General features: G+C 42.1%; 1 protein-coding gene across 11 annotated transcripts in view; it reads right to left on the bottom strand.

Moving 5' to 3' along the window:
- IQSEC1 (IQ motif and Sec7 domain ArfGEF 1) overlaps positions 1-14,924 on the bottom strand; it is a 447,788-nt gene that overhangs the window by 32,807 nt on the left and 400,057 nt on the right. For all 11 annotated transcript variants that reach the window (XR_007244093.1, XR_007244092.1, XM_048491784.1 and 8 more), the window contains 4 exons: positions 13,180-13,302; positions 11,593-11,759; positions 8,649-8,788; positions 2,978-3,007 (listed from right to left, as the gene is read on the bottom strand). Coding sequence is in view for 9 of the 11 variants with exons in the window: in XM_048491784.1 (XP_048347741.1) it covers positions 2,978-3,007; positions 8,649-8,788; positions 11,593-11,759; positions 13,180-13,302 (460 nt within the window). In the remaining 2 variants the exon portion in view is untranslated. The remainder of the gene's footprint in view (positions 1-2,977; positions 3,008-8,648; positions 8,789-11,592; positions 11,760-13,179; positions 13,303-14,924) is intronic.

Here is a 14,924-nt window from a genome sequence, read left to right as displayed (position 1 = left end):
TAATTTGGAAGAACTGGATTTGATTCCCCGCTCTGCCACTTGAGCTGTGGAGGCTTATTTGGGGAATTCAGATTAGCCTGTGCACTCCCACACACGCCAGCTGGGTGAACTTGGGCTAGTCGCAGCTTTTCGGAGCTCTCTCAGCCCCACCCACCTCACAGGGTGTTTGCTGTAAGGGGGGAAGGGCAAGGAGATTGTAAGCCCCTTTGAGTCTCCTACAGGAGAGAAAGGGGGGATATAAATCCAAACTCTTCTTCTTCTACATGCCTTCACCTATATATCCTTCCCCCTCAACCATTCACACATAAAACAACAAAAGGTATTCAAACAGAAAAGGAGTACAAAGACAGAGGCGTTGGTTGGTTGGTTAGTTGGTTGGTGGTTGGTTGGTTGGTGTAGAAGTAGAAAAATTAGGTCTCTAATACTCACTCAGCAATAAAGCTTATTTGGAAGTCTGGGGTAAATATCATGTTTACAATTCAGGTTTATAAATACTGCCTAAACATTTAATTATGCTCGTTTACATAATTACTCGTATTTCAGAGTAACTCCATGTTCAGTTTGTATCAAACTGTACACCACATAGAAACAGTGGTAGGATTCAAATAATTTAACAACAGGTTCGCGTGGTGGGATTCAAATAATTTAACAACTGGTTGTTTACAAGCATCATTTTAACAACTGGTTCTGCTGAAGTGGTGCGAACCTGCTGAATCCCACCACTGCACGGAAAGTACAACTAATTTGAATAATGGATTAGTTCAGGGGCGTAACGAGGTAGCCCTGGGCAAACTGTAGCCCTGGGCAAAACCTGAGTTGGATGCCCCCCCCCCCCATGGGCGGCCACTCCACCACGACCAAATTTTTTTTTGCACCAGGACATTGGTGCCTGCAGGGGGTGCATTTTTAGACATATCACAACCAAAATTTCAACATATCATCAGGAGACTGTCCTTATGCTACTCCCCAAGTTTGTTGAGGTTTGGTTCAAGGAGTCCAAAGTTATGGACTCCCAAAGGGGGTGCCCCTATCCCCCATTGTTTCCAATGGGAGCTAATAGGACAGTGATGGCGAACCTATGGCACGGGTGCCAGAGGTGGCACCCAGAGCCCTCTCTGTGGGCACACGCAAACAGAGTGCCCCTCCCACACATCTAGGCTGGCCTGGGTCGCTGGGCTTGATTAACCTGTTAAGCGCTGTTAAACTAAAGCGCGAATCTCTTTTACCTGGGGAGTAAGCTTTCAGTTTGCAACAGGGGGCTTGCTTTGGAGTAAACTTTCCTCCTAGGGTCGCTTGGAAGAGTTGCACCTAGTTGCTTCAAAGCAAAGCCATCGCATCACCACCTCTCAAGCTTACTCCTGAGTAACGCACGCCTCGGAGCCAACCATTTTTTTCTAAACAAAAACCTCAGTAGTCAGGTTAAATTGCCGTGTTGGCACTTTGCGATAAATAAGTGGGTTTTGGGTTGCAATTTGGGCACTCGGTCTCGAAAAGGTTCGCCATCGCTGTAATAGGAGATGGGGGCTACAGTTTTGAGGGTCCATAACTTTGGCCCCCCTGCACCAAACTGCACCAAACCTGGGGGGTATCATCAGGGCAGTCTCCTGATGAGACCTTGAAAGTTTTGTGACTGTGCCTTCAGAAATGTGTCCCCTCCAGCCTGCAACCCCATGGGCAGCAATACAGAAAACTCAACGCAGAACAAAGATTCTTGGGCAAATTTCTGGGATGCTCCTGCAGGGGGTGCATTTTTGGATGTATTGGCACCAAAATTTCAGAGTATCATCTGGAAACTGTCCTTATTTCAGAGTATCATCTGGAAAATTTCAGAGTATCATCTGGAAACTGTCCTTATGGTACCCCCAAAGTTTGGTGCAGTTTAGTTTAGGGGGTCCAAAGTTATGTACCCTCAAAGGGGGTGCCCCATCCCCCTATTCTTTGCTAAGGAGATGGGGGCTACCCTTTTGAGGGTCCATAACTTTGGACCCCCTGAACCAAACTGCACCAAACCTTGGGGTGCCATCATGACAGTCTCCAGATGATACCCTGACATTTTGGTGCTGTTACGTCCAAGAATGCCCTCCCTGCAAGAACATCCTGAAATTTGCCCAAGAATCTTTGTTCTGCATTGAGTTTTCTGTATTGCTGTCCATGGGGGTTGCAGGCTGGGGGGGGGGGGGCACATTTCTGAAGGCACAGTCTCAAAACTTTCAAGGTCTCATCAGGATACTGCCCTGATGATACCTCCTAGGTTTGGTACAGTTTGGTGCAGGGGGGCCAAAGTTATGGACCCTCAAAACTGTAGCCCCCATCTCCTATTAGCTCCCATTGGAAACAATGGGGGATAGGGGCACCCCCTTTGGGAGTCCATAACTTTGGACTCCCTGAACCAAACCTCACCAAACTTGGGGGGTAGCATAAGGACAGTCTCCTGATGATACGCTGAAATTTTGGTGCCGCTAGCCTAAAAACGCGCCCCCTGCAGGCCAAAAATGGAAAACCACTAAAAATATCCAAAAATGAACCCAGCATTTTGATGCCCCCCACAAGGTGATGCCCTGGGCAGCTGCCCACCTTGCCCAATGGGCATTACGCCAGTGGATTAGTTACTCCTATTAGCTCAGACCTGGATGTCCCAGGCTAGCCTGATCTCGTCAGATCTCAGAAGCTAAATAAGTTCAGCCATGATCAGTACTTGGATGGGAGACCAGCAAGGAAGTTCAAGGATACTGTATGGAGGCAGGCAAACCACCTCTAAACATCTCTTGTTTTGAAAACTCCACAGTGTTGCCATAAGGATGGCTGTAACTTGACAGCTCTTTCCACTACCATTAGATCAGCTAACAAAAGCTTTTATCGTTTAAATATTACAACCAAAAGTCACACTTAGATAATATTAATGCAGAATACTTTTTAAATGCTAACTGTTAATCTATTCTGATTATGCAAAACAGATAATAGGAAAGGAAATACTTACACAACCAAGTCCATGATGTAGAGATCCAATCTACAATAGAAAAACACATATAAATTCACTATATTTCAAAGAAACACAGAATTGTGTCATACCTAGAAAATACTTAAAAGCCTTCTTAAACTATGATAAATATTTAGTTATTTTGAAATTGCCCATGTCACCTCTCCAGGAAACAAAAATAATCCTTACAAATGGTATTAAAACCCAGCATTCCAAAACACAGCCAGAGCATAAAATAACCTAAGATACAAAGCAGCTTAAAATTAGTCTTAAAAATTTTGCAGGCTAAAAATAATTATAAATTCCTTGTTTAAAAAATTAAACGCCTTAATTAAAAGCCCTGGCAAACTGAAACCATGGCATCTAAAAGAAAATAGTTTAGATGTCAGATGACCCTCAAGAGGAAGAGCATTCTAAAGATTTAAACAAATAAATAAAAACAAACATTTCAACAAACAATCATAGGCAACTCTCTCTAAGCCTTTTCTTTCTCAGTTAAATTGTCATTATATGGGTCTATGGGCACTAGTCCAAATAATTCCAACAGAAACTTGCATATTAATACAATTACAAGGAAGTATCCCACAAGGAACTGTGGGGGCAGGTAACTTCATTTCCCCCTGTATTGTCTTCCCTTGATCCCTGCAGTCCCTATATCCTCTCCCTCTTCCCTGATTCCTTCTTGCCTTTCCACTCACCAATTAACCTTTCTTTTACAGCACCCACCGTCAGTCTTCAGCTTTATTTTTTACTTTGTTTATATGCCACCTTTCTCCCCAATGGGAACCCAAAGTAGCTTACATCATTATGCTCTCCTCCACTTTATTCTGACAACAACCCTGGGAGGTAGATTAGACAGAGAGCCAATCCCAAGATCACCCCGAAAGCTTTCATGGCAGAGTGGGGATCTGAACCAGGGATTCTCACATCATAGTTTGGAACAAACCATTGCACACCACAATGGCTCTCAGCTTTCTCTCCCCTTGGCAGACTCTTCCTCTGGGACAAGACTGGGCCAGTTACAAAAGTTTTTCAGTAGGAAGTCACTCAGGTGAGTTGTGCAGTGTGGCTGCTGGTAGTGGTTCAGGTAAATAGTGTAGCTTCAAGGCTTCACTAATTACATAGCAGCATGTTCCAAGGTTGGTGCTGGGCCTGGCTCCAATGAGTCCTCCAGGGTAGTAGTGAGAAAGCCGGGGTAGACTGGAAGGTCAAAAAAGCCCTGGAAAAGGCTTTGCTTCTTCCCCCCTGCTTTTGCTGATAGGAACCAAGGTTTGGAGAACCATGGCAATATTGTTGTGCTTGAGGTCTCAGAATGTATTTATTTAAGCACTGCTTCTATTTTTTTGGTAAGTTTTAAATCCCACCCCTCTTTTTTAAGATTTCAGATTTTTCTACAAATCTCGGATCTTCTCTGTTCATGGCTCCAATTTGTGGGCTTTAAATATCCACAGATAGGGCCAAATTGAGAATTAAATATATTGACAGTGGGCTTGCAGGGAGCACCTCATTTTCCCCTGGTTCTTTCTCCATACACTATTTTCCCTTTCACTTCTTCTGGCAACCTCTATTTCCTCCCCCCATTCCCTGCTTCCTTCTCACCATGTACACAACCTTTCCTGACCTATTCTTTCCTGCCTAGCTGCCTTCCTCCTCAGTGGGGATCCAAAGCAGCTTATACTGTTATCTTCTCTTCCATTTTATTTCCACAACAGCTCCACAAGGTAGGCTACTCTGAGAGTGAGTGATTTTCCCCTGGTCACCCAGCAAGCTTCCATGACAAAGGTATTCTCTTACCACTACTACTTCACTGGCTTTTGTATGTTGGCTATGGTTGAGTAGTAGTTTGCCACATGGTCACTGCTGAATCTGGGTGAGTTGTGAAAGTTGGTTGTTGTGGGCTTTTTGGCTTGTGAGGCCATAGTCTGGTAGATCTTGTTCCTAACATTTCTTCCTGCGTCTATGGCTGGCATCTTCAGAGGTGTATCACAGAGAGTAGTGTGTTACACACTGTGTCAAGCTAAAGTTGGATTGCAAACTTGGGTTTTTTTCAGTTGTCTGTTCATGGTCCCACTCTCCAGATTTAAGTATTCACAGATAGGGCCATGCTGAGAATTATTGATTATTGAGAATTATTATGGATTAGTTTTGCTTTTTGAAATACCACTTTCTACTGTATATTGCAATAACACTTTTACACTATTCATCTATTTATCTCAGAATAACTGTCTGTGGACACGATAAGTACCAAGACTATTTTCAAATCCACCTCCTCTGGTTACCAAGAATAAACTGCATATAGAAAGGTGCTCTTGGTGACTGTCACACAGCTATGTAATTCTGTTTTCTCAAAGTCTCGCAATATCTTCAAAGTTTGGTGAGACTGCTTTCTTTGTGCTGACTTTCTATAATTGAGGTTAAATGTAGGGAAGAGAGATTTTTGAACCATTTTACCTTTCACATAGGAAATGTCAGAACTGTGCTTTAGAAAAAAATCTCACCAAGGCACAATTTCAGAGCAAACAGTTATCTTTTGAAGCCCAGAAATTTACCTACCAAGATCTCTATCCTGATAACCTTTTTAGGTACATTAGAGGGAAAACAGCTGAGTGGTACAGAACATCTATACAAAATGAACTAGGTTCAGTTCCTGGTAAAGTTAATGATAACATGTATGAAAGAGTCCTTGGTCAGAGATCCTGGAGAGCTGTTGTCAAGAGTAGAAAATACTGGGCTAGACTGACCAATGGTCCAACAGTATAAAAACAAAGATCACTCCACAACTTAACTGCTCATGCCTACGTAACATATGCCTTTTCACTATGTAAGCTGACAAAAAAAAAATACATCATGTCAAAGGCTGAGTAATACACATATATTTATTTGCTGTAATAATGGCGGTATCAATACTAATTCTCAACATGGTCAGATATGGGGATACTTAAATCCAGAGACTGAAACCATGAGCAGATCTTTTAACAATTGGTAAAAAGCCCTAGCTTTGCAGAGAAATCGGAAATCTTTTAAAAAATGATACGAGAAACAGTGCCTGTAGTTTTAAGAAATGAATGCCCTCGGTAGCTTTGCTAAGCAGTCAAAACAGCATTGCCAGTCTTGGTTTCTGCCATTAAAAGTCAGTACCCTTTCAAAAAGCTTTTTTTCTGGCATTTGAGGGAGAATTCATGCATTGTATGACTTACCCACATACTGTTGCTTGCTACAGTTCAACAGCACCCCCCCCCCCTCATGAAAGCTAGTGAAGTGTAGTGGTGAGAACAAATCTAGGAGATGCAGGTTCAAATCACCACTGCCATGGAAACTCACTGGGTGACCTTGGGCCTATTACACATTTTCAGCTTAACTTACCTCCCAGGGTTGTTGTGAGAACAGAATACAGGCGAGCAGAATGATGAAAACTGCCTTTGGTCCCCATTGTGGAGAAAGGTGAGGTGTAAACAAATAAATAATAAACGTAGCGGAAGATGGGCGGGGGGGGGGGGGGGGGAGACAAAAGGTAGATTGGTGGGTGGGTGGGTGGGAGAGAAAGAAGGAAAGGTGATAATACGGGAAATGCCCAGAGGGAGGGGAGATAAAATAATGTGGGAAGATGATACAGGGGTGAATGAGGTGCCCTCCATAAGTACCTGCAGGTTCCTCATTGTGCAACTGGGCCTGTGTCAACAGTTGGCACCATGTCACTGGGCCACAATTTTCCCTGGCAAAGTCTTCTAGGATAAGGGAAGGTGGGAAAGGGATGGGCTATGGGAATTCTTAGGGACGGAAAAGAGGAAATAGTGGGGTGTGAGAATATAAGATGCTCCTCACAAGTCCTTGTGGGTCCCCCATTTGTAAATTCCTGTAATTATCAACACTGTACTTCTTACAATTTTTTTGAGTCTAGCTCCTGGGGTGGATAGAAACTGATTTAAGGAATCAAATTCTGTGCCTTTGGGGGCGGGGGGGCTATTTACAATTTACAATATACGGTGTATATACTCGCGTATAAGATGAGTTTTTCAGCTCTGTTTAAAGGCTGAGAAAAGACCCCTTGGCTTATATGCACTGGCATAGCGCCAATGGGGACATCTGGGGTGGTCAGCCCCGGGCGGGCTCCTGCCAGGTCACGTGGGGGGCGGCAGTGGCGGCTGCTGGCCGCCGGTTATGGCTGGGCTGCTGGGCATGCCTGGCCTTGCTGGGGCGGACATGCAGCCCAAGCAGGCCTCCTTGTGGGCGTGCTGAGGCTGCCTGAGGGGCGGGGAGTTGGAGGGGGCGGGCCCACAGCTTGAACAGGCACCACATGTGACCTGGTGACTAGCAAACGGCTTGAAGAGGAGCAACGGAAAGGCTGCCGTAAAGGGAGCCCTTTCAACTTCCATGAGCCACCAGCAGTCCCGGAGCGCCTGCCTGCCGGAGCCTGAAGACAAACAACAAGTCAGGCAAGCAGCAGGCACTGGCCAGGCAGCCAGCCAGCCAGGCCTTCGATCGATCTGGGTGGGCGGGCAGGCAGGGCGGCGACCCGCTGCTCTCCCCTTGGCTGCTCTGGGGGTGTTTGGCGTGCTCCGTGGCCGGCAGGGCCTTCTGCAGGGATTTTCCTCCTGTAAAAGAGCCTGCAAGAAAGTCTCCAGCTCTCTTACAGGAGAAAAATCCTTGCAGAAGGCCCTGCCAGCCATGGAGCGTGCCAAACACCCCCAGAGCAGCCGAGGACAGCCCCAGTCAGGTCTTGATCGGGGGGGGGAGCGATCCGCTGTTTGGGAGGGCAGGGGGGTGGCCTGGGCGACTCTCTTCCTCCCCTCGGCTACTCTGGGTAGTAATGGTGGAGGGCAGCTGCCCATACGGGGGGGACGGGACTCAGATTTCGTCCTGAGCTACATTTTCCCTAGCTACGCCCCTGCTTATATGTGAGTCACCATTTTCTATCCATCATAAGGAGGCTGGGGGCGGGGCCAGAACAACCTCCCTGCCGCCTAGAAGCTGCTTGTTGCTGCCCTCCTCGGAGGGTGAAGGGGGAACCCCGAGGCACCCTGGCTGGCTGGGCTTGGTCAAACCCTGGGAGGCAGAGGGAGCTCCTTATTTGGGCAGTGACATCAGGGGGAGTCACTGCCCAAATATGGAACTCCCTCTGCCTGCCGGCTGAGTTTAACAAAGCCCAGCTAGCCGGCAGGCAGAGGGAGCTCCTTATTTGGGCAGTGACTCCCCCTGATGTCACTGCCCAAATAAGGAGCTCCCTCTGCCTGCTGGCTGGCTGGGCTTTGTCAAACCCAGCCGGTAGCCAGAGGGAGCTCCTTATTTGGGCAGTGACTCCCCCTGATGTCACTGCCAAAATTAGGAGCTCTTTCTGCCTCCTGGCTTCCCATCCTCGGCTTATACCCGAGTCAATAAGTTTTCCCAGGTTTGGGCAGTAAGGTGCCTCAGCTTATACATGGGTTGGCTTATACACAAGTATATACGGTAACACAATTCCTACTCTGTAGAATTCTTATTATGATGGCTTTTCAAACTACCCTATTCCTGATGGCTGTGTGTCTGCCTATTTGGTTTTTCATTATCTGTTTTTTTTTTAATTTAACTGAAATCCAACTTTCAAGAAATAATACTGACCCTAAAGCAGATAGCATCCTCTTCCCAATAATTCTCAAAAATGTGATATAACTGGGTCAACTTTTGCCCAACTTACCGGTTTCTTTCCTACAATGAGTTTTTCAACCTTTTGCACCTGAGATACATGATCCTCATTTGTCTTGAGTTCCCGCTTTCGAATTCTCTCATAAATTCCTATAAGCATTTCTCGCGGGATATCTTCGCCATCATCAACACCTACAGAATGTAAAGCTAATAATTAGCAATGCAGAAATAGAAGTGCTTCCATTTTATTTTATTATAATGGCCTTCCCATAAAGGGGAAAACTAAAGACACAGTACAGCTTCAGATTATCAGGCTATAAGGCTAGTTACAATTACTCTTACCTCTGATATAAAAACCCAAGTCACTGAATGCTGTGATCTAACACCTCCATTTTACAATTAAAGATTTAATTTTCTGATATGTTAATAATTACTATTATTGTTGCATTCTTATTATTTTAAATAGGGATCTAATTGTTAGAATAATTATGCAGTGGTCATGTATTTATATCTCAAAACCTTTATCTTTTTACATGTTCACAAATGAAAATGAAAATAAGTTTTTAAGCAGTGCAATATGTAATTTGAGAATATGGATGTGCTAAAGAAAGAACAGACTCTCTCTCTCTCTTTCTGTCTTCGTGTGTGTGTGTGTGTGTGTGTGATGAGACTATACAAGTGACAAATTTGGTAGAAATTATGTAAAATAGATTAAGTAAATATGTTAAAACAATATGAAGTGTATAAGACCTAGAGCAATGGATAAATTTAGGCATAAAACACAAGAAGCTTCAATTGTCAGATATGTCCTTGGACCTTTTCCTACAGCAAAACATCTTATGTTACCAAAGTAATAACATAAAAGCCACGAAGGAGGAAAATATGCTATGCAATAAAAGTCATGAAAATGTTATGTTGGATCCTACAGTAAAGCCCCACAGACAGAAGGGATCTGGGACCAAATACAAATTTTATTTCTGAATTAATGTTTGAATCCAAAGAGCAGTTGATTCCACAGACACTTATAAAAAAAAAATACTGTGCTACCAACTGCCTACCATGGGGGCTGGATCTAATCACCAAAGATTGGTAGGTTCCAAGCCAAGCATGCTCCCATTATTAAAAGTGATGTTTCTGTGTGAATGATCCCTGCAGATAGAAAGGTGATGCCTCTTTTATCCTTCTGCAGCACCTGTTGCTCAAAAGTTATGGAGGAAAGCCAGCTGTTTGCTTTGGGAAAACATGACTGAGAAAAAGTGGCCTCCAAATGCCACAAAACAGGATGCATAGGCACCACACCAGGGATCACTGATTCAGAGGATGAAAGAGACTTCCTCAAATCACCACTCAGGCCTACTGGATATGGCAGTAGGTGAAATTAGCACCATCTTCAGACCTGGCTTGAGGATCAAGTAACCTGACCTCCCAGCATTTTTCTGCATGGCTGTGAGGAGTTTGAACTGTTACATTAAGCTGGGATAGTGGCAGATGCCTTTTCCAAGTTTGTATTCTTGCACTCTGGGTGGAGAATCAGTTAATCAATGTATTCTCCACATCTGTCTGTGTGCATGTGTTAATAAAGTCGTGGTCCAAGACTTAACCTATAAAGTTTATCTCTTGTCTGCATGTGAAGTATAATTCAAACTGTGGTTCTATTAAAATTGATACAGTACTGTGTTCCTCACATATATATGGCAATGCCAACCTCACGGGCAAAACTGTCTTATATATTTACTTGTTGGAAGGAAGCCCCATTTAGCAAAGTTTCCATTTTTTCCTGTCCCTTTACATGTTTGTATTTTTATTTTACAACCATTTATGTTTCTGTACTTAACCAGAACTTGTGTTACTACATCCTTTCCCACAAAAAGATCTCAGGAGATTTGTGAATTAATCAATTACTGCCTCCTAGACCTCCTCTATAATGGAATGTTCCGCTGCAGTTGTAGTGCCTGCTTTGTTCTCCCCCACCTTCCAATTATCTAGAAACGTTAGAGAATCTTTTTCAAATTCCACCTTCATCAAAACCATAATTATGTGAGCTATTAAGCATGGTACTTTGATTAGAGAGCATTTTTAGTGCATTGAAAAACTATCAGCATAACTTGCTTTTTTCTATAACAGCGCCCGCCATTTTGTGCCAGTTTCAGAGGCTCGTGCTGCCACCGCCATTTTAAGGATGTTCACAGGAGGTTCCTGTGCTTACAGCTTATCCAATGAGCATTTTAATGTAAAAATTAGATGACTGACTACACCTGGATAAAAAACATTCTGTGGATCGTGTATTTACTTTGTCTAGGAAGATTTCAATAGACTCACAATCAGTATATTTAACATATATCTGCACTGGAGACCAATCTGTAAAGATCAAGGACAGCATTTGCACTCATCCTCTCTTTTCATGAACTTGTCTATGACACCCTTGGTGACATAGGGTGAGAAGCAGCTCCTGGACTTCCTCAAGAATGATTTTCAATATTATAATATTCAGAAGTATTTATCTAAATGAGTTTTGGAGTTATGTAGCTTTCAAAAAAAATTCAGATCTTGAGTTTCAAGCCAACTGTCTCCTCAGAGTTGTTACACTAATTCTCATAAGAATGCAACGAAACAAACATGCAAACTGGAACTGAACTAGACCATGCTTTTATGTTTTTTTGTAAAACATCTTTTGAAAAGCCACCTAACCCTTTCTGGATCCAGTACAAGGGCAGCAAGTCTGTTGTCTTTTGGCAAGTGACTCTGATATCCATCCAACATATTTGGAAACTGTTCCCTTAGGAAACAGAAAATGGGTGTGGCTGTATTATCACTGATTAAAGCATTTCCTCTTCCCCCTTTTCCAGTGTGCCATCACTCAGTGAAACATCATGAAAACATGCTAATAGACTTGCCTCTTGTTTAAAGGAGATCTGAACTCTCAATGCTTGTAAACACTAACATAACTGGCCTCTCAATTTTGAAGGATGATGAGGATATTCTTAGGATATTCCTACCTCTTAGATTCTTGACAAAATCTTCTAGCTTCATTTTGCGTTCTGGTTTCACATTCGGACTATACATGTCTGTGTTTAATAATATGATTGCAAAAGCCAGGATAAAGATGGTATCAGGATTTCTGAACTGTCTCACAACGCCTGGATTGCAAATGCAGTATCTCTGGCTACAAGACACACAGGAGGAAAAAGTGGGGAATCAGATTCAAAGAGTAATTGATACACCATTTAGAGCAAACCAACTAAACCACTTCATTCAGGATGCTGAAATAGTACTCACTGTGTCATATCCTCTAAAAATTATTTGCTATGTTCTTACATTTTCTCTGGTAATGGTAGCTCCTTGAATGCTGATGATTTATAATGCAAGCCACTTGTATAATTTGCTGATCTAGATTCTCCAGTGGTTAAAGCTATTTCTAACTCTATTAAAGTAAGTGCACCCAGTCCTGCTAATTTAACACATTTTGTAAGCAATACATGTGGCTAGCGGCGCAATCAGTAAGCATTATCTTACATTTTCAAAAGTTTACAGTGCTGTCCTAAGTGGAGATACACTCTAAATCTACTGAACTCTATGGCTTTGCAGGGTGCATATCTGCTTAGGGTGGCATTCCCAGTTACCAGAACGTGTGCAATATTCAAGAAACTGCATAGGGATGCCAGCCATTCCTTCTTCAGACATTCATAGCTACATTCACCAGAGGATATTGCAAACTATAATTTTCATATGGCCCCCAGGCAATTTTAAGGTATTACTTGGATCTTACAGGAGAGTATGTAATTATTTAATATATTTTTATCCCATCCTTTCTCCAAGGACCTCAGTGAAGTATACATGATTTCCTCACCTTCTCACAACAAGGTAACTGGCCCAAGATTAATCAGTGAGTTTCATGGCAAAAATGGGATTTGATCTTGGTTTGTCAGACTACAGTCCAACAGCCTAATCACTATGTCAATCCATACCATACTCATCAAGCCTTAATATAAGGGTTCACCACATGCTTCTGACCAAGAAAGCACAATCCATACATACCAGCACAAAAGTCCATGCTTGTACTGTATTTATACTGTATGCTGCCTACTGTATTTAGCACTAAATATACACTGATTGTCATGTACCAAATGGCTCTGATATCCTCAGGGGATGTTCTCTATTTTTAGAATATTGTAAGATTTGTTACATTTCTTCCTATGCTCCACCAAGAATAAGGAACACTTGCCTAGGCTTTAATAAGTTAATGCTCTTCGCTCAGCTCAGCTAAATTGCTTAATTAAAAGGTCAAAAGAGCATACTGCAAAATGTAATGAAAGGAAATGCTTATACTTAAACAAGATTTTTTTTTCAAAAGAAGTAAGCTGAAATCGAGCAGGTTTTTGTTTTAACTTAAAATCAATGGCCTAAGAAACATCAAATTAAGTTGCCAGTCTACAATGTGTAATACATTAAAAACAGAATTTTAGATTGAGACTTTCTAAACAGTCACTTTCATAAGATAAAAACAGACAGCACAATATATCTGAGTACACCCTTCTCATTCAACAGATGACAGGACAAATCTTCACTAACTACTTATATCATACCTAAAAGCTTCAATCAGTCGTTCTACTTTCTGAGCCTCTCCTTGGACACGGATATGAGCTTGAAATTTCCTGAGTGCTTCATCCAGTTCCATGGCAGAGAAGTCCATTTCATCCACTACACAGCTAGGGCAGAGAAATTTTTCATTCGCTTTGGTTTCCTCTACCCATTGTCTTAGAATTATTTAGCAAAGAAATTCTACATGTCGGCAGTATTTTACAGTACAACACAAATGACTATAGTTTGTATATCATTCAAACAGAAGGAGCATGGAAATGTAAAAAAGACTTACAGACATAATAGATCAATTAAAAGAGATGATGTAAGCAGGTCGTGATTTTTCTTTATTACAGAGCTGTTAGCATAATGACTATTGATCAGTGAAAGCACAGTCTGTGGCACAAGAAACCATCCATTATATTTTCAAGACTTTTTAACTATACTAAAAAAGTAAAAAAATGTTATTTTCATTTTTTCAATATTGTTGAAAAAAGGAGCTTGAATTATAAGGTGGGGAGCAACAGAACCGATTTCCTTGTATATTCTGGAAGAAAGGTGGAAATTAGATCTTTCAGTTGTCTACCTAAATGCCTTTAAGTCAAGAGCAAATGGAAATTACATACCCTTCCCAGTGTTTAGAATAACTACCGTGTTTCCCCGAATATAAGACAGCGTCTTATATTAATTTTTGCTCCCAAAGATGCACTATGTCTTATTTTCAGGGGATGTCTTATTTTTCTGTGTTCTGTTCGTCGGGCATGCTTCCAAACAAAAACTTTGCTATGTCTTACTTTCAGGGGATGCCTTATATTTCGCACTTCAGCAAAACCTCTACTATGTCTTATTTTTTGGGGATGTCTTATATTAGGGGAAACAGGGTAGTTACTTACCACTTTCCCCTTAAAACCCCCAAAAGGTAAATAATTTAAATACTTGTTCTACAACATGTAGGGAGAAGAGAGAAGGTGTAAAGTGAGGAGGAAACTATGCTAGAGGAGGACAATTCCAATGGATCAGACTTATTTGGAAGCCACAATCTAGCTAACTTTAATAATTACTAGTTTCAAAGAAAAGACCTGCAGTTCTCTTTTTACAAAGGTTTTTAAGGTTATGAACAACTAAGCATTAATCACTGTAAAATAGAACAGATTAATACAGGTGTCACAATAAAAATGGATTACTCATGTTAAAAGGGTGTTTATTAAATACACTGCCATACAATGAAAAACTGTATTAGTGTGAACTCTGCTCATAAACTCCAATGATAAATAGCTACAGGGAAAAGAAGTGCACAAAGCCCTCTGAATGGTCTTTGACACACTGCCAAGGGCTTGGGTCCTTAAGTCTAGTTAGTTACTTACAAAGAGATGTGCACGAAGGCACAGTGAGAACTCCTACATGTGTTTGCCCTGTCTCAGTGCAGTTTTGGGGGCAATCTTGCTTGTTAAAAAATTCCACAAAATCGCTCACGGGGTCATTCTCAGTATTCAGTACCACCTTTCCACTTTTTCCTTCAGTCTTATTTGGACCCCGCTAATCAGCACACCAAATTTACTATTATAGAGCATGATTTAAGTTTAAGAATGGAAATACAAAGAAAATTAGGAGACAACCCTTAGAATGAATAATCAGAAAAGCAAGTTTTCAAGGAAGCATGCAAACCTTGGTTTCAAATGCCAGTTAGCCTTCATTTTAGTTAGTACTGGAAACAATATACTGCTTCATGGAAGTTAAACCGGTATAAAGA

The sequence above is a fragment of the Sphaerodactylus townsendi genome, linkage group LG03, assembly GCF_021028975.2.
Source record: "Sphaerodactylus townsendi isolate TG3544 linkage group LG03, MPM_Stown_v2.3, whole genome shotgun sequence".
NCBI classification, from domain to species: Eukaryota; Metazoa; Chordata; class Lepidosauria; order Squamata; family Sphaerodactylidae; genus Sphaerodactylus; species Sphaerodactylus townsendi.
This window is presented reverse-complemented; position numbering and strand designations above follow the sequence as displayed.